The sequence below is a fragment of the Phoenix dactylifera genome, chromosome 13 (assembly GCF_009389715.1).
Source record: "Phoenix dactylifera cultivar Barhee BC4 chromosome 13, palm_55x_up_171113_PBpolish2nd_filt_p, whole genome shotgun sequence".
Classification (NCBI taxonomy): domain Eukaryota; kingdom Viridiplantae; phylum Streptophyta; class Magnoliopsida; order Arecales; family Arecaceae; genus Phoenix; species Phoenix dactylifera.
This window is the reverse complement of record NC_052404.1, coordinates 8,916,060-8,940,796: the sequence shown is the minus strand read 5'-3', so window position 1 is coordinate 8,940,796 and position 24,737 is coordinate 8,916,060. Positions and strand designations below refer to the sequence as shown.

General features: G+C 37.6%; 3 protein-coding genes across 5 annotated transcripts; 2 read left to right on the top strand and 1 right to left on the bottom strand.

Annotated features, from left to right (window-relative positions):
- On the top strand, positions 1-11,154 carry LOC103720417. Of its 2 annotated transcripts, XM_039132983.1 has the most exons (10): positions 1-244; positions 331-393; positions 480-535; positions 2,931-3,024; positions 3,210-3,270; positions 5,689-5,770; positions 9,106-9,161; positions 10,441-10,504; positions 10,717-10,768; positions 10,873-11,154. In XM_039132983.1, exons 1-10 carry the CDS (start codon positions 113-115, stop codon positions 11,035-11,037), a joined length of 825 nt encoding a protein of 274 aa, XP_038988911.1. In that variant the 5' UTR covers positions 1-112; the 3' UTR covers positions 11,038-11,154. The 2 variants fall into 2 exon arrangements, with proteins under 2 accessions (XP_038988911.1, XP_038988912.1); XM_039132984.1 differs by having other exon boundaries at positions 9-244; positions 10,717-11,152.
- A 789-nt stretch (positions 11,155-11,943) lies between these two features.
- On the top strand, positions 11,944-16,748 carry LOC103720406 (tRNA (guanine(26)-N(2))-dimethyltransferase). Of its 2 annotated transcripts, none has more exons than XM_008810092.3 (6): positions 11,944-12,948; positions 14,367-14,567; positions 14,654-14,870; positions 15,504-15,707; positions 15,826-15,888; positions 16,209-16,748. In XM_008810092.3, the coding sequence occupies exons 1-6, from the start codon at positions 12,338-12,340 to the stop codon at positions 16,314-16,316; spliced, it is 1,404 nt and encodes a 467-aa protein (XP_008808314.1). In that variant the 5' UTR covers positions 11,944-12,337; the 3' UTR covers positions 16,317-16,748. The 2 variants fall into 2 exon arrangements, with proteins under 2 accessions (XP_008808314.1, XP_008808315.1); XM_008810093.3 differs by having other exon boundaries at positions 11,947-12,948; positions 14,654-14,753.
- A 651-nt stretch (positions 16,749-17,399) lies between these two features.
- On the bottom strand, positions 17,400-23,020 carry LOC103720416 (superoxide dismutase [Mn], mitochondrial). The gene is made up of 6 exons (XM_039132982.1): positions 22,552-23,020; positions 21,874-21,920; positions 21,647-21,772; positions 21,477-21,533; positions 20,448-20,525; positions 17,400-17,717 (listed from the first exon to the last, which is right to left on the bottom strand). The coding sequence occupies exons 1-6, from the start codon at positions 22,883-22,885 to the stop codon at positions 17,625-17,627; spliced, it is 735 nt and encodes a 244-aa protein (XP_038988910.1). The 5' UTR covers positions 22,886-23,020; the 3' UTR covers positions 17,400-17,624.
- Positions 23,021-24,737: the final 1,717 nt, after the last annotated feature.

Sequence of the window (24,737 nt, the reverse complement as noted above, 5' to 3'; positions counted from 1 at the left end):
CTTACTGTCGGTGATCGTAGCCTCTGGTCGTATGTGCTCGAGTTTGGGGCGCTGTTCGTTTTGATCCCGCTCGCTCTAATTTACGTCACCCACAAAGCTTGGGGTCGCGGCCATGGCGGGAGATCACCGTGGTTTTCCCGTTCTTTGCCTCTTCTTTTTCTGGATCTTGACTCTACCCTCGATTTCGCTTGCTTACAGGCCAGGAGATATCGTTCCGATGGGCAAGGCGGGACAGTACCATGGGGTAAGAACTCGAACCAAAACAAACCCTAGTTTTATATGAAACAGTTCTTGATCCGCTTCGATATGATGTACTTTGGGAAATCTCAGTCAAGAACCGTCTGGCACGATGTCATTGGCCGCCACTGCCCTATTTTTGCCGTCAATCGGGAGGTAGGGTCTTTGGTTTTGTTTTCGGTTTTTCTCGCTCTTGATTTTGTTCTTTATTTGTTTTATTTTTCCTTCTCTTTTATGCATAGGCGTTGATTCCTATACCAAAACCTGATGGTTTCACTGGTGCCGATCCTTACAAGATGTAAGTTTCATTTAATTTTTGTGCTTTTCTTATTTATCAAAGAGTCATTTTCTCCTTTTAGTTAATTTTAGGGTTTCTGTGCAAGAACTGATCAGCCATTTAAATTTCTATGTGATTTGTTGAACTTAATGTAGCACACATTAAACATGAAAGAGGTAAAAGCTTCTGAGTAGGATTGAATCAAAAACAAGCATGTGAATGCATTCCCTCTTTGCCATGCTCAAACTTCATCAAGTTTGGACTGTACTTAGTTTTGATAGTAACGTTACTCCCAAGACTCTGGAAATCTTCCCCTAGCAAGTGAGAGGGTAAGCTTTTCCATTTTCTTCGGATGGGGCGAATTGGAGGATCCTGGGTGGTTTTCCTTTAAAGATATATACCTCTCATATATAAACCAGGAAGTAAAATTATCCTTTTTTCCTGAAATTATCCAGAGATGAAAAATGGAGGTGTCTAGATATAGACTATTCCTAAGTTTTGAATAATTGGAAACTTCTGGTTCCCAGCTATAGATTTTCGTGCAAACATAAAAAATTCATCTCCAAAACACAATGGGCTATCACATTGCCTGGACAAGACAACACACTTAACGGTCTTCTAGTTTAAGAAGGGCCAAATGTATGAGCAACAGAGAATTGTGTTTTGAAGAAAGATATCTATTTGAATCGAGCCTTCTTTTCATGACAATATGCTTTCATTTGCTAATGCCTTGCCTTATTACAAGGAGAACATTTTGGCCTTGAATGATCTATATTCAAACTTTGCCTTGTCGCATTATAAATGAGAAATAGGCAATAGATTATTGCATTAGTATTATACAGCCATGCAATGTTATTGCCATTTCATGAATCAATAGAAATGCCTAGATTTCACAGTTTAAAGCCTGCAAAGCATGCCCTTTTGTGTGAATCTCTTAGCGCAGATAGCAACTCAACCCCCTGTCTAGTGCCCTTTCAAGAGTATATTCTCCTTTTCTTTTTCTGTATCCTAGTACAATCACCATGGGGATGTTAATAGTTGTCGACTCTATTTAGTGCTTCTATAAACCACCCATGGCTTGACAAATTATCATTATCCATGTGTTCTACTGATTGGATCTCCAATGAGGTGAATTAGTCTAGACATTCTATATGATAAAGTATTCGGATTTTTTTATTTTAATCCCTTCAAAATCATGATTCTAATACTGGCCTTCAAACTAATTTTTGAAATTATATGATTATCTATGATTTTTTATGTTTGTTGTAATATAGTGTAATATCACCGACATCATATAACTTCTTATCTTAGGAATTTGCAGCTATCTTACTTCAACTCAACCAATTGTTGCCTATTTACCATAGTGCATAGGTAACATGAATATGTTCTTCCAGTTAAGGAATAGTTGCTATTAGCTTCCTTTGACCATGAACTTTCCTCCATCTAAATTTACCATGGCCAATCAGGTTTACTTATTGGATCTTACAATTGGATTTACTTGGAAATACTTAGTCCCATATGTTGCATAATTTTAATCCAAAAGTTTAGGATGACTTCATCATCTAGAGATATGGAATTACGTGTTGTCAATTGCATTTTGCAAGCACTTTTTAGCAACTTCCTTGGAACTGCGGATGGTGGATGGGATAGGGTTTGTTGGTGACAATAATTTATTGATTTGATCGGATTAGATTATCATATATTTAAATTCTTTTTCCGATAAATAATGGATGGAAAAATAATTAAACATACAATAAATAATTAAATATATAATAAATAATGCCAAAAAAATAATTGCTAAAAAAATGTGGTTGCTATCCTTTCTTAATCACTCTTCCCTTTCTTTGACTAGATTACAAGGGAAAAGCAATGACAAATTGATCGAGTTATTCGATTATGTCGGTGACGATAAAATGAAGTTATGTGAACTGGCATATGAAAATTTAAATTTTAAGAAAGAAATCTAATTGGATTTTTAGTGCAAGGATCAAATGATGTGTTTGTATATTTTTTTTGCAAGGAGGTCACTTAAATCCAAGCTGTCCTCTGCTTACTTAGATGGGTCAATCTCACATTTGTCAGTATTACAATTTATTTATTCTGTCATTTTTCAACATGTCCTTGTTTGCAAAATATTTATCCTTTTGTTTGTTTTCTTTTGTGTAGTACATTGCATAGTGCGTTACACTTTTCCAATCATCTTTTTTTATACTTTTGATGTGGAAAACATGTTGCCTTTAATGAACTGTTGTTGTAGCACCTTTTTTTCTCTCCTCGAAAAGGACAAACTAGCACACATATATTTACTTGTTATTTTTAGTGAAGTGTTTGAGCTCTGATTGATCTTTTCTGATTTACTAGTTAATCTTAGTTCCATTTAGATCAAAGTTTTTTACACGAGATGAACAATCTGCAGATCTTTTCAAGTTGGTCATGAGAAATTTTATGTTCCATGGCTTTTTGTTATAAACCGAAAAAGCTCCGAAGTTCCAATGATTGATTTCCATTTGGTAAGAGTCTGACTTGCACTAAGCATTTGTTTTTTCAGCTATAAGTTGACTACCCTTCATATTATTTCCGTTTTTTCACTTGATTATTTCCATTATCGTTAAGAAGTCAATAGATACAGACATCAAATCTTGAATTGTTTTATGTGGGATGAAAGGATTAACTTTTGCAATCTGATATACTACAGAGGTACTCTGGGAATGATTTGCATGGTGTCATGGCTAAAGTTGTGGATATGCCTCATCATTGTATGCAATACCATCTCCTTCTCTTATTTTTCTCTTGCCATTTCATGCTTTAAACATTTGGGATCAAGGACCTTCTAATGCTTGATTTCTTAATAAGTTTGAAATACTGGTGGGACTTCAAAAATACTGACCACTTATTATATGCCTCTGTAATTTTGCAAAATTGTTGACTCAAAGGATAAGCATGCGTTAATGTCAAGATTTGCAAACAAGATGGTTAAAGAGCACCTTATTCTCAAATGAGAGAGATGATTAAATAGTTCCTTTACAGCTGACCAAAAAAAAATAGTTCCTTTACAACAAACTATACATACTCATAAAATTTATAACCTTTAAACCTTGATCTAACCATTTGGTCTTCGTGTTGTGAATCCATTTTTGCCCATTTTCAGTTGCTCTAAAGTGTTCAATTTAGGAATCTTATACCGAGTTCCACAACTGCTTCCTGACACTTCTGGATAACTTAGATGAAGTACATTTTCTTTGCTGCAACTATTTTATCAGAATCAACCTTCAATATTATGGATATTGACAGTCTTTTTGATTTTTTTTCACTTTCTCTAAAGCATTATGCCATGCTTTTGAAGAAAAGTATAATGCTCAAATGTGCATATTTCTGTTCTAACAATTATATATTAGCTTGTGCATAAGCTTCTTAGGCACTTGTGGTAATTTTTTCTAGAGCTCCACCTTTCCAGTGCTTTCCTTGCTCTTGATTTAGTAAACAAGGCACCACGCTACTTGTGGTGTCACTTCATAGTGTTTGTCATTAAACTCTTCATTGTCATTGTGATCCATACTTGTACTTTATTCATAATTATTGCCTCGACTTTGAGAATGGAGGGGTGGCGAAGAATGGTTGAGTAGAGTGTTGCTGATGCAGAGTATGACTGAATGATCTTAGTGTTTGTAAATACTTTCATTTCATAGGTTGAATATCATGTCTCAGTTGTTCTCATCATCTCGCTGCCCTCCTCATGTCAGATTCATAGTTGATCTATTGAAAATGCCTAGAGTTCGTTGGCTGAGTTGGGTTTGTTAGGGCTTAGGCCTGACTTTGAGCATGCAAATTAATATGTGATATCCGCTTGTTATGCTATCTGAGTGGCATACGTAATTAATCTCTGATAGTTTATGTTGTCTCTTCTAACATTAGGATACATTTGATATATACTGGTGATACGTAGAGTTTGACTGCATATGATCTTAAATTCTTAATATTTGTAGATACTTTCATTTAATAGATTGAATGTCATATCTCAGTTCTCATCATCTTAATGCTGCCCTGCTTATGTCAAATTCTTAGCTGATCTATTGCAAATGCCAAGAGTTTGTTGGCTGAGTTAGGTTAGCTAGGGTTTAGGCCTGACTGTGGGCATGCAAATTAATATGTGATATCCACTTGGCTTGCTATCCTAATGGCATACATAATTAATCTCCGGTAAGTTAAGTGGACAACTGGAAAAACATATGTTGAGAGAGAGAGAGAGAGAGAGAGAGAGAGAGAGAGAGAGAGGATGTGATTACTTGAGAGAAGGAGGTTTCATAACACTATCTAGTATCAAATCTGGCTGATGAACCATCCAAAAATGGATGTGTCCACCTTCATGATTGCAGATGTTAGTGCATATCAGGGAGGCATGTTTGAGTACCAATAATGAAGATTAAAAAACATGGAAGTTGCCAAAGTTATTTGTTTGTTTCGGTTAGTTCTGGCTGAAGAATTACATGTTATCTATCTGCTTAGCAAAGACCTGATTAGTTAGGTGGATAGTTGATTCTGTTGTGGAATATTATACCTCCTAATGGTTTCTTGTAAAGACTTTTGGGTCTTGAAGTGGTGTCTTGGGGTGATTATTGTACCTTTTAATGGCTTTTGTGAAGGATTTGGGATCTTCAAGTGGCAGATTGGGCTTATGGTGATAAATTTTCATTAGATAGGGGTTTTTGGAGTCGATCTTGATATTGGATATTGAAGATCTAACATAGGGCTTTGTACAAGAAAAATTAAACAAGATAATCCATACAACAAGTTTTATATAACAGAACATTCATTCTTTTACAAGTCTTTTGCCAATAGCATTTAGATGCAATTGAAAACTGAATATGATGGACTGACTTCTTCTAGTTAAAAGCTTGCACCTAATTTTTTTAAGATGATTGAGCTCATTCAGTTATTGTCCTTTAGGTTGTTTCTTACATGTGTCTTGCTTGAGAACCAAAGCACAGTTTGGTTTTATGAACTTTTAAACCACATTCAAATGATGAATAATTCATTTTCTTTGCTAATCTATTTCTTTCAGCTGAACCCTTTGAAGACCAAAATATGTTTTAAAAAGGTGTCTGTATTGTCTGCTTTTTTTAATTCGGTGAAGATTGCCTTTTGGATTTGAAAGCATTCCTTTGTTGCCTGATCAGATGTTGAGGTTCATGAAGACATTCGCAAGAACTTTTGGGATCCAAATCATTGGCCCAAGCATGTACTTGTCAGATATACATGGTTAGTATGATGAGCTCGTCAAAGGAGATTGATCATTATTAAGCTGTTTGCATTGTCAACATAATTGTTGATATAGTATCACAAAATATTTGTGAATTGGGGTTATTTCAGAGTTACTTTTATGTCATATAGTAGGTGTTTGGTAAGTTGATTTAATATCATAAACTGTTAACAGGATATATGTGATTCACTGTGTTTTGTCTCCTTCCTTTAATTATAAGTTTGTGTGCAATTATATTACATGGAGTTTATACAAGTTCTATCCTTTGTCACCATTGTTTGGTTACACTATGTATGAATCTATCATAATCATTGTATATTTACCTCAGAGTTCCAAATGCTAGTTACTGATTCCAAAAATGTATCAATGCCAGAGCTGGAAGATTTAATCTTTGACTTTGATCTCAAAGATAAGCAGAACTAATGTAACCTCGCTTGTATGACAGAATTCAGAGCCATCATTACATTCAGAACTCTGTTCTGCCTTCAAATTTGTTCGCTGTTATCGGCTGTCTCAAATCTGACATGAACAGTTGTTCTGTTGGAATAATCTTTTTGAAGTTTGACTGGACTATTAGTATTCTTTTTGAAGCTTCTGTTGAGGACAGTCTATTGAAACATATTATTGATCACAACTGGAATATGCCAGTTTTAGTTTTTCTACCTGCTCTCAGTAGTAATGAGAAATTATCATCTTAATCATTTTGCCATACCTTGGCAAGACTATATGCCTTCATTTGGAGAGATGCATTGCCTCGAAATGGTTGTGAACATGGAACCTTTCTTTGCTCTTCCCCCTCCCTCCTCCTCCCTTAGTTGGAAGATGTTCCATTTTAGCTTTTGCTTCCATCCCCAAAATTTGATGGGATTTAATAGTTGTTTGAATGATATATAGGTAGGTTTATTTAGCTTTAACTTCCATTTTGGTTTGGTCAGTTATACTATGTAATCCTTCCAAATGGGATGTATTTGGATTTAAGTTGGTCTTTTAGTTTGAAAAGGACCTGTTTGTACCCTATTCAGGCACTTTTTCCTGTCTAGTTTAATTTTTAGATATTGAGAATCCATAAAGTTTTTCCCTAGAGTTTGCTTTAATATTTAGACCAAACGTAATTAATTTTCATAAATAATGATATTTGTAGCCCACGATATTGAGCAACACTTGTTAATTAGTTTTAGGCCTTTTCGGCTTGTTGTCTCCCTTCTCATGCATGTGGGGCTACTTCTAGGGGTTGACTTTCTGAAAAGTTTCTGGGTCATATTTCAAAACCTAAATGTTTTTTGTAAGAGTGGAACTTTCTGGCCCTTTGTAAGCTTGAATTAATTAATTTTTTTTTTAATTTTATTTTCTATCTTTTACCAATCTTTGATTAGCTGCTATCCTTATAATGAAACTCAAATCCAGTTTCCTGAAACTCAAATCCAATTTCCTGACATATAGCTTTTCTTGACTTATTCTATATGCATATTTCCTGTTTTATTTATCACACAGGTTTTTGCATGCTTTTGTTTTTGTCCTTTTTCTCTGTCTAGGCATTTCATACTCTTGTTTCTTGATACCAGCAATTTGTTGTACACTTGCCTCTCATGTTCCTTATATTATTTCCTTGACACACATCTTAACAAGGATTATTTGCTGATTCAGTTGGTGGATGCTAATAATTTTTATCTGTTCTTGGACCTCCATGAATTTCTTGACTCCCATTCCAGCCGTTTGGTTGGAGGGAGTCCCCAAAATCCAATCCCTACTTCTCCCTAGTATTCAAATCTCTTTCTGATTCCGATTTCGGTTATGAACCAAATATGTTGGGGGATATAGCCATTCCGATTCCCATTCCAATCTTTTCCGATTTTGATTCCGATTCTGATCACGAACCAAAAGCGCTTGTAAGGTTTTTTTTTTCCTTAAAATTTTTCTGTTCCATAATTGCCTTGGTGCATTGGTGATTGTTTTTTCTGTTGCGCTTAATATGCCTCTTGGGTGGATATATATGAGTTCTTTTTGTTTAAACATATCTTCTTCATAATCGGTCATCTTCGTAGTTTTATTATCTGAGGACTTTACAACAATGAATTTCTCCTACCTCATATAGAGGTATGGATTCTATGGAAGCACTAGAGCATTGCAATTTATTTAATCGTCATACATCCATTTCATCCTCAATATCCTATATTTTCAGGCTCTGGCTCTGAGAATGATAACTATTTGACGAGCGAGTTACATGTTTTGCAAAATTATCTTCTACTGCTTTATCTCCAGAATTCACCTGTCATCATCTTGAGGTCATTCGAGCTAACCACAGTCGCCACTTTCATTACTCATGGCCTATATAGGTGGCCTACTTCCCGTTTGTATCGCACACTTGCATATCCATGGTGTCATTTGTTTTGCTGCTCAATCTTGCCCTGTTTCTGGCTATCTAGCTGGCTCTGTTAGCATGTATTCCAATGCTTCCTATGTCAGAAATCAATGTTTTACTTGTTTGTCAGTGGTCAGCACTAGTACAGTAGTACCACAGGCAACTTTCATGGGTATTATGCCACTGCCTTTACTGCTGTTCTTCAGTTTCTGTGGTTAAAAAAGGTTCTCACCTGTGCCACTCCTTGTCCTAATTGCGTCTATGACTAATTTTATTCAAAAGTCTTACTTCTATTCAATAGTCTTACTTCTATTGAGCCTCTCGATGCTCATGGCCAAGGCATCAAAATGCGGATGGTGGGCATGTAGCGACTAGGATGTTTCATGGCAGATAGCGAATAATGGGTGCTATAACAGATGCCATGAACCCAAGGTGAGCTGCTAAAACAAATCAATTTTTTTTTCTTACTAAGTATCAAAAATTAATACTTTTTTCAACTTCATGCAGGAAAAAGTTAAAAAATCAAAAACAAAACTTTAAAACATCGTCTACCAAACACAATAAGACCCTACTCATGTCAATGTCGATATAATTTAAAGATCTTCGACCAAACATAAAAACGTAATCATATATAGATGTTCACAATAACCTGACATCAACTGTAAGGTCAAAGTTTTGGTGCACTCTTTGTGGATTTTTTTTTTTTTTTTTTGGGGGGGGGGGGGGGGGTGTGGGAGACTGGCCTTGTTTTAAACAAACCACTGGACTGGCTGATTTGATATATAATTGCTTGAGTGATCTATCTGGAAACCGGTCTAATCCACCATGGAATAAAGTGCTCTGAACTGTCCATCATGCATATGTGAAATCCATTAGGTTATGTTCAAAGTATAGTGTGCATGCAATTTTGGAAAATGTATCCACATAGATTTTATCTCGATGTTGATTAATATCAAGCTACATATTTGATGACAGGGAGGAGCGCTCAGAGATAGATGTCTCAGGGGGATTTTATGTAATGTTTGGATCAGGTAATATGTATTCTAATGTCTTCTCAATTTTACCTTGTAGTGAGTTATTTTCCATGTTGCAATTATGTATACACATGCATGTATATTGTATCTATATTATGTGTGTAGCATATGTATCTATGTACTTTCCTTTTTTTCTTTTTTTTTGGGGGGGGGGGGGGGGGGTGGTTGGAGGTTGTTACCAATAGGATCGAAGCCTTAATCCCCTATCAATGAAAAATCATTGATGAGAGATCTTAATTTTAAAATTCACACTGCTGAAAGATCCATGTTTTTGAAATTCACACGGCTTGAACATGATTTACATCACCTAAAATGCTTAGAGACCCAAAGGAAAGGTTTTATTTTATTTTTTTTATGCATCGAGTGGCCTCAAAATGACCAAATTCAATGGTGTCTACAATGTCTTGATTTAATTTATGGTTTACAAACATCCAAATTTGTTGGTACTATCCATTTTTTGTCCACCTGAACATAGCTAAAAGACTCCGAAAATATATTTTTGTGCAGTCATGTGGTTGACTTGGAATACCAGTCAGTGATTTTACACACATAGAATCGGCATGTGCATGCTTATATATTTGCATTGTTATGGAGGATCTTGGACCAACATTGATTTTCTGGTATTTCTCCATTAGTGATGTCAAAGTGAAAACATTGATCTCAATTGTTCTCAACTAAAGGATATCTTTGTTAGAGATGCATCATGCTACAACTTTGTTGGTGCAGATTTTGCAAATCGGGCTTTCAACCTTATCTAGGATTTGCTTATACCTGCAGAGTTCATGTCAGTGAAGGAAATTTAAGGCTATTATGAAACTGAAGTGTGCTGCACATGACAATTTACAGATGGAAAGTAAATTCTCAAATTTTAAAGCACATCAGCTTCTTTGTTCATTCAAATTACCATCCAAATAGCATCTCAAAACTAGAGTCCAAATTATGAGGTCAAATAGTTGGGTGACGTGAGTCATATTAGGCCTATTCAAAGATATGTCTCTCATTTTTTGGAGAAGTCAACCAAATGCTTTGATGTCCTTTAGCAGAAATTTGGTTTATGTAAAAATTCTCTGACTGTATATAAATATTTTGCCTTTCCTAAAGCATTTATATTGTGCTAAGGGATATATTGGGAGTGGGAAACGTGGGAGGATAAATCATGAATTATGGATCAGTATCGTTAAATAGCACAGAGAGATTTAGAAGTACCTTGTTATATCATATAAATTTGTGGTCTAACCTTTTTTCTTTTGGATTTCTTTGTGCAATTTGGAAGTAGGTCTCCTTCTTTCCTTCATTCTTGCAGTTTATGTCTTGCAATCATCTCAAGACAAGCTTGCAAGGTATTGTTTTTTCCCTGTTATTTATTACAAGTTTGTGGTTGTTTTAACTAATGACTTAGACATGCTCTCCTCATATATCTTTGGAGAACCGAGTATAGCTGAATTTCATGAGTACTCACTTAACTGCAGATTATCCAGGGCTTACTAACATTAACTTGAATTATTCTATTTCCAGCAAAAGAATATATCTAAACAGTAAACCATCTTTCCAGGTTTGTGAGGGAGACTGTTGCAGAAGGCAGTATCCCTGGAGGAGTGGCAAAGGTTGAATGATCTTCTGTTTCTGAGAAAAACTGTGGATGTTGATCAATCTTTTCTGCAAATCTCGAAAACCTCTTGATTGTTGAATGCTTGGAATCACGTTGCAGAACTTAGAAGACAGGACAATCAGAATAGCAGCACAGCCATTATCAGACAATTCAATGATCGCATCTATTACGGTGACATTTTCAAAGACCAGCCATGTACCAAACAGTTTTCTGAACAACAATGTGATGTTGTACCATAGGTCAATACCAATGCTGAGTTGCTAACAAAGACTCAAGCTTGTGGATTGGAGGGTCAATTTTTTTTTCTGATTTTCTTTTGATCAAGAATGGATATTCTCTTTAAATAAATGCAACCAAGGGAAGAACTATCAGGTCAAAACATATTAAAAAGAATGTATTGCTTAACATGACCAACCTAAAATAGTGTTTAGCTGAAGATTGAAGACAAGGAGACAGGGAAGCCAAAGGAAGAGGTTTATGAAACCTCCATTAATTACAAGAAATCTGTCACTTTTTACTTCAATTTTGGGTTTTCTGATTAACCATCCGAACTGTCCATTTCATAATTAAACAGCACAAATTATGCACATCCAAACATAGTAAATTGCATCATATACTTTACTGGATTTTAATCATCATCTAGGTATCGAGGAAGATAAGGGAGCTAGCGAAAAATAAAAATGCTTACAAATTTTTGAAGCGGGTAGAATGACACTGCAAACTACCTGATAAAAAGGTCGATATAACCTTCCCACCGAGTAAGAATAATTGTGGGGTTACAATCAAGTATGTGCAAAAAAGTTGGCAGAACCACCAACTGGATCCAAACTGATCGTTTTGATTTGGTTTATATTAGTATTTATTAAATTCTATATGCTTTCTGTTTGAGAAAATCTTAAATTGAAATTTTTTTTTGGGTTTTAGTTTGAGTTTTTAGAAACCCGATTTAAACTATTCTGATCCATGAATATATAAGCATATATATATATATATATATATATATATATATATATATATATATATATATATATATATATATATATATAAAACTAAAATTTATATATAAATATATATAGATTGAATTAGATTATATAAATATAATTTTTTGCATTGATTTCAAATATTTTTTTATAGATAATTGGTCCAATTTAGATTTTAAAAAATTAGTTTAAATCAATTTAGTTTTTGAGTTTAGTTTCGAACCAAGCCAATACGATCCGTGCACATTTTTAGTTACAACCCACATGTGATGTTCTACAATTATAAGGTCGAGTGGTCCCGGACCAGCTAAGATGCTGCTCTTGGCGTCTCAATCCGCCATGGTACTTTTCACGACGCTTTGTAAATGTTCAAGGGGATCCCTGAATCGCGCACACAATGTTCCGGAGCATCCCTTGCGATGCAATGGAAATGGCGTTTTTATTTTTCTTTAAATCATAATGAAGGCATTATGAAGCAGGGCGTAGTACTCGGTTGTTTCGCTTAAATACGGAAACTGTTCGCCGTCGGAATACTAAAAACCCCTGCGTAAAAGTAGTCCTGAAATCCTTCACTCCCTCCCGCCATGACCGCCCTCTTTCCCCCTCAAACTCTGTTCCCTCTTCCTCTCTTCCCCCGTCTGCGAAACCCTAGCCCTAGAACCGGGACCGGACCCCGGCGAAAGCCCCTGACCCTAACTGGCTCCAAGGAGGTGGAGCGGGGCGTCGAGTTCGAGACAGGCGACTCATTCTTCCGCCGCGAGAGTGCCGTCGGCCGCGACCTCGGCGTCCTCGCTGCCGTCCTCCACCGGAAGTCCCTTGGCCGCGGCCTCCGCGTCCTCGATGCCATGTGCGGGTGCGGCGTCCGCTCACTCCGCTACCTCTCCCAGGCCGGCGCGTCCTTCGTGTGGGCCAACGACGCCTTCGAGGGGTACCGGGGCCTCATCCTCTCCAACCTCTCCGGAGAGGCTAGGGTTTCCCCCGGAGGGGATAGGAGGTGGGTGGTCACGCATCTGGTTGCGAATAAGGTCCTGGCGGACCGTTATCTCCAAAGGGACTTCTTTGATTTGGTGGATATCGACTCCTTTGGGAGCGATTCGTCGTTCATGAGGTTGGCCATTGCTGCAGTCAAGATCGGAGGCTTGCTTTACATCACGTCGACTGATGGGTATTCGTCGGGCGGGCATCGGCCTCATCAGTAAGTACAGGACGTTTGGATAAATGTAGAGTAATTCTGAAGCTAGAATTTTGGTAGATATTATCTGAAATTGTGTGACATTTTGTCAAAATTTTGGTGCCCCTTATGAGTTTTCTCTTTGGTTTTATTCTTGTTTTCATGTGTTTGTCGTGTCCGGAATCATTCCATTGGTTACTATGTTTGATTGTGTCCAATGCCATGGATTTGTATAATATGTAATTGTGGATGCAAAAATATTTAGTTGATTTTGGCATTGCCTCGAACCTGATGCTAAGCCTTTGAATGTGTAATAAAATGTGCCATACACTATTCAGTAACATGCTGTCATGGTTTGAATTTGCTGAAAGTGGAAATGGTTTGGATTTGTTGCTGTGTGATGAGAGGTCACTTTGTGTACCTTATGCTGCTTGTGATAGATATTGCTTTCATTGATATTCTTCTTTAGTTATCTGATACTTTTAATTGATGCATTGAGTCATGTTTGGTTAATTTCTTTTAAAAGATTATGTGACTTAAGTAGTAAAATTAGATGATTTATTTGGCATATATTGGCTTTGTCGAGGGAGAAAAGCAAGGAGGACTAGGTAGCAATTATCAAATAAATAAATACATAAAAGATAGATGAGTCTGCGTCAATCAAGAGAGAGGAAGTTACTTGATAGAGAAGATGGAAATAGATATCAAGTTTGTAACATAAATAGATAAGAAAATGAAAAGAGATACTTTCAAACAAAAGATAGTTTAGCTTTCAGACAATAAATTAGGACTTGAACGCAACATAGAAAATCAAATCTTAATGATAAACTTTCATAATCCAACCTATCGCCGAACTTAAGACATTGTAAATGTTAAAACTCATGTTAAGGCTTCTAGAGACATTAGTGGTCTAAACTGCTGCAGGAAGCACTTTACTACTAATCAAAAGAAAAAAAAGAGATGGACTTCACATTTTTGTAGATTTTTGCTAGTGGAGTTAATAACTTTGTAAACATTGAAATGCATTGTGATTGGGGCATGGAGGTTTTGGAACATGCACTGCTGTTAAATCAAAGGTGCACCAATCCTAGTGCACATTGAAAGCCCAAAAGTTGGTAACATCATATGTTAGTATACTCAGTCATTAATGAAAAGTATGTTGTCTGAATGAAAAGAGAAGGTAGGATCATATGTTAGTATATCAACAACTTTTCTGATATGTTTCATTCATGCCATGCCAACTAAAACAAAAACCATCTTCCATTTCTTTGCAAGTCATTCACAACTCTTATCTCTTTTTTTTTCTCTGGTGGCATAGGATTGTTTGTCTACCATCTTTGTATATGCTTTACAGTATGCTAGTTTGATGTATAACTGATGGCCTCCTAGATCTGGTTCTTTTGTATCTCCCATTATCATTGTAACCTTGTCTTCCTTTCTAGTTCTTTGGATTCATATGGAGCATATGTTCGCCCGATGCCTTATTCGAATGAGATTGGTTTACGAATGCTTATAGGTGGTGCTTATCGAGAAGCAGCTGCTTCAGGGTTTCATTTATCACCACTTTTCTCATACTATTCATACCACGGACCCATATTCAGAGTCATGCTACAAGTGGCTCGTGGAAAGCTCCATGAGAACAGGTGAGGCATCATACATGATTTTTCTTTAACCATGAGTTCTCCCGTTCTTCAAAGTAACATTATGTCATATGCATTTTTCTTTGCAGCCAGTATAGTTTCATTAGCTACTGCAATCAATGTGGAAATTCTGAAACTTTTCCTTGGGAAGAGCTTGGGCAGATTTCTTGCCCTTGCAGAAATGGAGGGGTACTTTTTCTGAAAACCAAGCAACAACTTGAAGTCTTCAGGGGATTGGAAATTGAAACATTGTATGCGATCATGAATGATGAAATCTATATATGCCAATATATTACAAAAAAAATGGTCATATCTCATTCTTGTAATTTTGGTGAATTTCCTACTCTAATTCATCTTCCATGTCTTTGTAAGCTATGAAATAAAATGAAATGAATATTTCATGGCTGATGCAGGAAATGAAAGCAGCACATTATGGCTGCTTTACTAACTATCTTCTCTCTTTTTGGGAAAAAATAAAAAAAAGAAAATAAAAACTTAATGCATGCACCTCAGATAATGACCAAATTCACACAGTGTGTTAAGTATACATCATTGTAGAATTGACAATTAACAATTACTTAATGTCCTCATTTGGCATAACTCTACATTCTTGAAAATCCGTTAGACGAGATTTGAAATTCATTCTATGATCTTATCAGATGAAATCATCAGATGTGAATTGTAAGTTTTCGAAAACCATCAACACAGATGCTTCTTAGAAGCTTTTTTTCTTGATTATATACTCTTATGTGTTAGTTAAGCTACCTTGAGAATTTCCCCTTGATATGCATGTCTGTATGTTTTCTTTTCATCTATTGGTCTGTTATCTGTAAGAGTTGCAAAATTATGATGTGCATTAGCAGGCTTCTCCAGTTTTACAAAGCTGATGCTGTTTTGCCAGATTGCCCTTGACTAGTTGTTGCTTGTTTTCTTCACCAGGTTTCCAGGTCTGTGGTTGTCTCTGGCCCCCTCTGGACTGGTCCTCTTCATGATGCTGCTTATTTAACTGAAATGTTAAAATTAGCTAGAGAGTGGGGATGGGCATGTACTAAACAGAAAGATGTTGATTTAGAGAAGCTTCTAAATCAAATGATTGATGAAAGTGATCCTCAACTTCCTCCTGGATACATCAAACTTGATGAGGTCATTCACAACGCGATACCTTTAATCCCCTTTTCTGGCTGTAGATTTCTTTGTTTCTGTTGATGCCCTGATTCTTAAATATCTTCAATTGATACATCTCTTTTTTCCTTATTTACAGATTGCTCGCCGAGCAAAAATAAATTCTCCTCCCATCAGCACCCTGATCAGTACTTTAGAGAAGGTACCTCTTTTTCTCTTTTTGTTTGGTTGGGTGCCTATATATGACTTGATGAATTGTCATTTGGGGATATATTGTGGATATTAATTTTTTTCAAGACATAGATGCTTTGCTTCGAGTATCACATACCAGCCTTGCCCAGCTCTGATTATGTTAACTGCAGATTTAAGCATGTCTTAGGATGACCCTTTTTACTGCTATGTAACATCCTCGCTGTCCTAACATCTGGCTTCTTGCGAACCGGGAGATAACCCATTATTGTCAATTAAGTTGTTCATTTTACTGATGGTGTTTTGCATCTTCCTATTGTAAATTGCTTGCAGGAAGGATATGTTGCTTCCAGGTCACATATTGTCCCCAATGCAGTCAAGACAAATTGTCCAATGGCGGACTGTATTCATATTGCTAGGGAACTTAGACATGTAAGATGACTATTGAGGTTAACTCATTAACATGGATTCAGCTTCCGGAGTTTTTTGCTGCTCAAACCGCCAACGGAGGTAAAAATTCTATTTTCTGACAGTACCAAGAGCATATGTGAGAGGTCAATAGGTTGAACGTTGTACCCCATCCTTTCCATACCAAGGTCAGCATCGCGAACCATGGAACAACACGAAGATGTTGGAATAAGGTGTCCTATGCTTTTTCACCGTTGTTGCCATCATCGGTTTTGGCCTCCGTATTTGTTGTTGGTTGCATCTAAAGAGGTGTATGTAGTGTTTCCAACTGTAGAAATGGGAAGTCATCGCGTGAACTTCAATTTTGTTGTAATATGCCAAATGGAGGTCTTCAAAAAAAAAAAAAAAAGAAGAGTAATTGAAGTTTGGGGTGCTAAAGTTCCAAGCCTATGAGTTTTGATTCAAGAACTGCATTGAAACTTTGATGTCCTTGAAAGTAACAGGGCACAATCCTGAGTTCCTGGCTTCAAGATGAGGCTTATACCATTCCAGTCCAGTCCAGTTGAGTTTCTTATATCCTGGGCTGGGCTCAAGCTTGCTAAACCTGCTTGTTCCAATAGATCAGGCCAGGCTGTAGTATGTTTTTCAAGGATTATAGTTTATTAACAGGTAAAACAGGTGCGCATCAGCCTGCACCCACTAGGTCTTATTTTGCAATGATGCGAACTCTAGATTTTGGCTTATGAAGGAGTGTAAAGCTGCACACTGGATTCTGGAATGATCTGGCTGGATAGGCTATTGGGGATCGAATGATGAATGATATTAGCTGCAGCAGTGGGGTACATTGGGTACGACCAGCAGGAAAACCGGTTCTGGACCCTATACAGAGTTCGGTTTGAAGTGGGCATGATTTGTGCAGAGGGAATTGCCAGCATATGCCTAATTAGTGATGCCAACCTTTACAGGCGGTAGGCATAGTTTTTCTGATTAATGGCGTCACAATCCTATGTCGCATCCATGCGATAGGGCCCTAGATCGCCGATTGCTCTTTTGTCATCTAATATGCTATAGGTTCACACACGAAACACTTACCGCTCAAAAAGATTGCACTCTTAATATTAACATGACATATCAGCTGCTAGCTTGACATGCGAACAGCTCTTTTAGGAGCTACAAACAGTCGATCGTGTGCGAGGCCAATGGCGTTAGCAGCCGATGCTGTTTCTTTCAGGTGGTATAAAAATTAAACAAGCATCTATTCCAGGAGAGGCCCATCTTATTTAATACAAAAGTGTGCTCATGGTAAACACGAAAGGTGGGAACTTCACACGAAAGCTCACATTAAGCAACCTCTTTCTCGTAGACTCCACTGGCATATTTCCAGTTCATGACCTTCCATATGTTCTTCAAATAGTCTGGTCTCACATTTTTGTACTGCACCAAATGAAGAGATAAAAAGTTCAGCACATCATACAAAGCCTAGGGAGGAGCATGCTGGCAAAACTTGAATTATAAGATTTATCAAACTGCTGGAAGAAAAACTTCATATGCAGCTAATTTGTTGATAAACACACCAACAAGTCATGACACAAAATCCGGACATCCATCATGCATCTGCATGGCATCCCAGCAAGGCAAGCAGGATAATGAATACTCAGTCAACAAGCAAATGCATCTTCACAATCATAGGAATCCCTGAGAATATTGTAGGCTTGATCCACCCATACCAAGGCTTAATGTTTCTTCCAGGTTTTAGCCAAAGTGCAGGCATTCCGGATTATTGCAGCTTTGCTACAAACTTTGCTTGCTCCCAAGTTATAAAATCAAGAATGCAGGAAGAATATTTCCCTTTTTTAAGCATTTAGGAACAATATTTCCCAATGCAGGGTACAAATCATATCAATTGTTAGCCCATGTCAAATCATGAAGATGTGTTTCAAAGTATATTAATGTTTTAAATTTATACTACCGAGATCCAGTAAACCTTGCTTAGATTCCATTAAGAGTTAGAAAATAACCGAAGCATAGAGAATGGGATATATTTAAGGCTTGCTGGTTGTATTCGCACATGTAGGAGAGGGAAGTGTACGTGTGTGCATAGGAGGCTACAGTCTTCAAAATTGGCTGAAGTTGTTGGGGACTGCCCTGACCTGTCAATGATGACTGACTAAACAGTTTCCTCATGCATGAGAGGCACACTAGTGAATGGACAACGAAGCTCTCCTCAGCCATCAGCTGCTATGCTCGCTATTCCATCCACCTCCATATCCATTCACAGCTGCTTCACCCACGATGCCCATACCACTGGTTCTGTATGCCTTCCAGTTGACATTGTGTAGCCCCTTCGCCGCCTTCGTTGACTGCTGCTCCTGTCATGGTCCCAATCAACTAGCATGGATGGCCTACAATGTATCAGCTACCTCCAACTATCCCTTGAACTTCCATAATCAAGCAGGCTTCCCATCATCAGCAACCTCTACAACCTTCTCCTCTACAATTCGTAACAGGCTTCTCTGCCGCCGCTGACAGGTTCGCAGCCCTCATTTGCTAAACATAATACTGATGCCATTCCATGCAACCCACCCTTGAGGCTCCTACTCCCTCATCCGGCATCGCCAATGAGTCAAAGTAGCTTGGGTCGGTGATGCCATCATGGTGGAAGCAGCACCTAGAGGCGACAAAGGGGCAATGCCAAGTCAGCTGTAAGCAGTCCGTTGGTAAGGGCATCATGGCCGGATTGGCTGCGAATGAGAAGGTGAAGGTGTATGGGCTAGTGAGCATACCAACTGATGGCCAAGGTGAGATCTTCAACATCCATTAATTTAGCCAATTATAATTAACTGGTTTAGGCAATCAAAGAACTTTAGCAAATCTTACAGACTAGGTGGCCTCTTGTGCATGCATGCAGGCTTTTCTCGCCTACATGTGCAAGTATACATAGCAAGTCTCAGATTATTTTCGTAAAATGTACTAAAACTTCTGTTGTTTTTGCAATATTTTTCTTTATTTTCAAAGTTCTATATGTTTAATAGTTTTAACAGTATTTAAAAGTTTCAATCACTCGAACTGTACATAATGCCCAAAGGTTACGAATAATGCAATACCGAACCCTATAGCATTTGCTCGACTCCTTTTTTAACTTCCTTTTTTTGTGGGGGGAGGGGATGGGGGTGGTTGGACAAAAAAACTCTAAAACTCAAGAGAAACTGCTAAAACTACCAATATCAACAATCATTTGGCTTGACCAAAACTAAAATCGAGTTTTCAAAACGACTCACACATATCATTGTTTATATTGTTAGGTGCTTAGGTCCATCAAGAAGAAGAATAGACACTGTCAGAAACAGCATAAGACATATATTCAAGGCAAAAGTATGGACTTGTACCCAACCTTTTCTGCTAATAGGACTGTATCAGATTTATGATGAGGTACATGGTGGAGCCAAACTTCTTAACTATTTTCACTCAGGTCTGATCAAGTCTTCTGGTTGGGTTCAGCTTCAAGCCCACAGCTAACTCAGTCTGAAGATCAGGATTAGCTTTAGGAAACTGGACTGAAAGTTGAGTAGTTCTGTTCTAACCAAGACTAAATCAGGGGCATGACTACAAACCAACTTGTTACGCAGCAAATTATATTCCATAATCGCTTTGATCTAATGCCAATTCAAGATACTATTGATACGGGTCTTTTCCACATAAAAAAGGAATCTTTCTTACAATAGAACTAGAAGTGATGTGGAGGAATAAGCCTTTTCAACTGCCAATTCGCACCTTGACTCTCTGTATTAATCGAGCCCTTTAGGGTCAGATCAATAGAGAAGTAAGGCACGAAGAGGCTCCAAGTTGGATAAGGTTGAGGCTTTCCTTGCCTTTTGAAAAAAGAAGGTAGGACAAAAATACGGGTAAAATAATTTGGTTCATCCAGCAGCTACGTTCTACTACCATTTCCTTCCACCAACTATTAGTTATTAGAGTCCTGTATTCTTACGATATAGATTACTTTCCAACTCCTCCTAGGCTTTTGTTTTCTGCTAGTTCTCCAGTTTGTAACATAGTAATGAGTGTATGCATGGCACATGCACCCATTCACCACACAAACATTCATAAAAAAATCCAAACACTAATGCCATTTACAAGCAAAGATTCAGAAGGCACATCATTTACCTGCAGGTAGTATGCATGTTCCCACACATCTATACCAAGTAGAGGAACCAAATTTGCTCCCTTAGTCACTAGTGGATCCTGTGTAATGCATTAGTCAGCCACCGATTTTTGCATGTAGTGATGAAATAATAGGATATCAACAAACTAGATAGAAAAGAATGTCAAGTGACTTAAAATTAGGACAAAAGCAAGAGTTCGACAAACATGCATGCTTGTGCATGTCGAAATGCATTTCACACGAGCAAGCAATTATAAAGCAAATGAATAGGTGATTCCAGATATATAAACCAAAAAGTTTAACTAGTTGTAACAATCAGCCAATGAAGTTATTGATTTTGGGATCTCAATGAGATAAACCACATCACAAAAAACTGATTTCACATGAATTTTACATTAGAACGGAAAAATGTAAGTGCATTACACCCAGACAAGCAAATCAGAAATTAAGCGGCACATTTTTAATGAAACAATTATTTATATGTCAGACACAACTTTTCTCAAAAAAAAGAAAAGAAAGGAAAAATCAACAGAGAACCGATTATATGTATCACTCGTGGGATATTCCAAGAAAACTTTTGCCGAAATCTGTGGCCCAGGAACTCAAGTTCACTTTCTTCTTGTGTCTGTGTCTCTGGTAGTGGTTGGGGGAGGGGTTGTCATGGCATCAATCCAAGAATTATACAATGGCAGAAGCAAAAGTTTTGGCACAGAAACGTCAAAATGATGGAATAGTGTCGGCACAATATAAAAAATGGAAATATCACACAAAATATCCATTCTATTCATTTGCATTATTTCGGACCTACATCAAAGTGTCTTTTGTCTTTCTTCTCTACTCATTTTCATTCTAACAATCATCTCAGACTACTACTTTTTTGGCATATATTCAGAAAGCACTTTCCTATAATCAGTGTGAAACAAATTTAGCAGTACATATAAAACTCCATGGTCATAATAAACAATAAACTCTGCACTACAATTAATTTCAGTTCAGAAAAATCATGAGTTAACAAACCTCATAAAGTTTACCTGATTTGCAGTTGTTTCAACCTTAAGTTTTTTCACCTCCCTATCCAGAGCAAGCCACTGTTGAGAGAGCAAGGAAAAAAACAGTAAGGCATCCAGCATACACAAAAAGGTGGACCTGGTATGTCCATGAAGTAAAACAAGTAGTACTCTCATAAGCTAGACAAACTCACCACCCATCCAGATCCCTGCAAAGCTGTGCCTTCTGCATTCATCGTTTTCACCAAAGCCTCTAATGAACCGAAGTCCGTATCGATGGCCCACCCAAGTGAGCCATGTGGAGGCTCACCTCCACCTTCCTGTAAGAATTTTTGCGAGAATGGAACATGATCACAGAGACCAGGATGCTTCACAAAATGGGGAAATTGCAGAACTCGTGGATGGTGGAGAAAACACATACATTGGCAGGCTTGAGATTTTGCCAGAAGATTGAGTGGTTGATATGACCTGAAAAATATAAATTTGTTAAAATAGCTCAGACTAAGACATACAAACTGTGAATCTAAAGCAGATTTCCAACAATTAAAAGGTAATAAAGTAAACCATGTCAATTGGTAACTTCCTGCTCAAAAAATGAAGATCCAATATTACTTCTAGAACTTATTAACCCACCCCTGCTCCGAAACAGATACATCATGAGGTATAATAATAGAAATCATGACACACAAAGCAATAGAGCCAAACTGGCTTTGATACAACTAGAGATTCGTCCTAAGTCATAAACACACATTCTTTTCTACACAGACCAGCTTATCGTTCCCGTCATTTGCGCTCAAGACATAGGAAGCTTTAATTAGATTAGTATATTTAACCTAGTAAATAAAGAACTTATTTTGCAGAAAAAGAAGATAAAACCTCAAATCGTGGAAGAATCCCAAAGCATCTTATAAAATTGAGCAACGAATTCTCAATTTATAACTAAGAAAGCAAATCTGAGCTGGGAACCCAGAAGAACTAAATCAAGAAACCCTAAAGCCCAGTCAAAAATGATGATACAAAGATTTCCCATTCAACCCATATTCCAATCCAAAACGAAGAAACTAAGAGAGAATGACGAGAACACGGGAAGATTACGGACCTCCGCCATTGAACTTAATGGCGCTCTGGAGGTGGACGACTTTGGAGGAGTCTCCCTTGGTCATGGCCTCCTCGAGCTGCTCGAGGGCCTTGTTGTAGTTGGTGATGTACGTCTGGTGGTGCTTCTGGTGGTGAAGCTGCATGATCTCGCCGCTGATGGCGGGTTCGAGGGCACCGTAGTCGTAGGGGAGGTCCGGCAGCGAGAAGGTCACGAGGCCCCGGGCGTGGAGCCCCGAACCCAGCCCTGGGAAGGAGGCGGCGGCGGCGGCGCCGCTGGGCCCAAACCCTAGCCCTAGTGTTAGGGTTTTCTTACCGGCGATGGCGCGGAGAGCCATAGCGGATCGTTCGATGGGAAGTTTTGGAAGGAGAGAGCAGCTGCGGTACCGTGGAAGATGGGAGGCAGCCGCGGGCAATTTATAGTGCCGAGTATCATAATAGTGGAGATACGAACTGGTTAGGTTGGTTTGTGGTCGGTCGAATTGAGCTTTTTGAGATACGACTTCGTTCTACCGGCCTTGGACAATCGGAAGCCTAGGTTTGATAGTTAAATTTTGCTTATATATCATTGAAAAAAAAAATCTAACTACAAATCTAGATTCATGGTGCTAAAACAATTAGATATATTGTCAGAGTAGTAAAGTACTATCTATCAAAGTTTTAAATCCTATGAATTAAAAGTCTTCCAAATTTTTCTGAAATGGGACACACCACTATCAAGTTCGTTATGGCATCCAGATTGGTACCCTCCATCCTCCTTCCTTTATTTATTTATTTTTTATTTTTTTATTTTTTTCTATTTTTCCTACTTCTTTTACTTCCTTTTCTTCCTTCTAACTTTATTTTATTTCTTTCTTTATTTATTCTACATTGCTTGCTTTTCTATTTTTTTCTTTCTTTCTCTTATCCTCTTGTTTCTATTTTTTTTTCTTTTTCTCTTTCCTCTAATTTTTTTTTTCTTTCTTTCTTTTTTTTCCTTCTCCCCTTCTTTTTTTTCTCTTTTTTTTTTTTTGCACTTTTTTTTTCTTCATTGTTTTTTCTTTGTCTTCTTCTCCCATCATGTGGATAGATTTCAAAGGTTCCGAATAAGATCACAATCCCATTTTTTTAGAGAAACAAAACTGGATGGCTAGAACACCCACGGTTCGATTAAAACTTACAACCTTACTATTTATTTTATTTTTGTTTCTATTTCTTATAATCCTTTATCTAGCCATGCTGCAACACAAAGTTTCTAAGCCTAGTATCTAACGCTTATGGGCTCGAATTCGATTTCGATCTCAAGTTCGAATATGGCTCGGTTGATATTCGAATCAAGCCGCATCGATTTTGAGTTTTGCTCTTTTTCTTTCGAGTCGAGTTCAAACTTGAATCGGAAGGCTCGATCGATCTCGAATTGAATTTTAACCCCAAAAGACTTTTAGTCGAGTTGAGCTTGAGCTTTTAGCTATTCAACTTGGCTTTCGTCGATCGCGCCCCTAACCTAGGAGATGAAGGGAATAGGGAGGATCTCAACATTCGTTTAATAAGCCGGTAACTGGGAGTCTCCTGCTGGGTTGTTTGGACGACGGTCATCCCAGCTGTAAATATCGAACAAAAGTGAGAATAAAGTTAACCAGTTCAATCTCTATCCTGTCAGCGAACGAGATTTGAATGTCTCCTTAGGATATGGACACCTTATCTTGGGCCTTGAAAGATGTGTCACTAGCCAAAATTTGTAAGATGGCATGATTACGTGGCCCTGCTATAGATCCACACAGTGGCATCAGAGTACACATACTGGTAGGCCAATTAATGCAGCTAGCTTTCTTCTGTATTCGATTGCAAATTGGTCCGCTGTTCACAAAGCTGATGCAAGGAAAGCTTGGATTCATGCAGAGACAATACCTCCAATCTGCCGCTTGAGCTGCATACTTAGCATATAACCTCGCCACTCCACTGCCTGGCCTTTACATATGGCTGCTCAAATAAGAGAAGATATCTTCTACCAAGAAAAATAATAAAAAAAGAGAGAGAAGAAATCAAACTTTACAGTTTTACAGAGTGAAAAAAAATATTGATTTTTCTTTCTTTTTGTACTGATAATCAGGAACTTTCAGGCATAAATAGTTTCATCTGATTTGTTGTAAAACATAATTCTCAGAATTCGTCAATTAGAAGAATGTTTACCTCTACAGATTATAAGTCAGC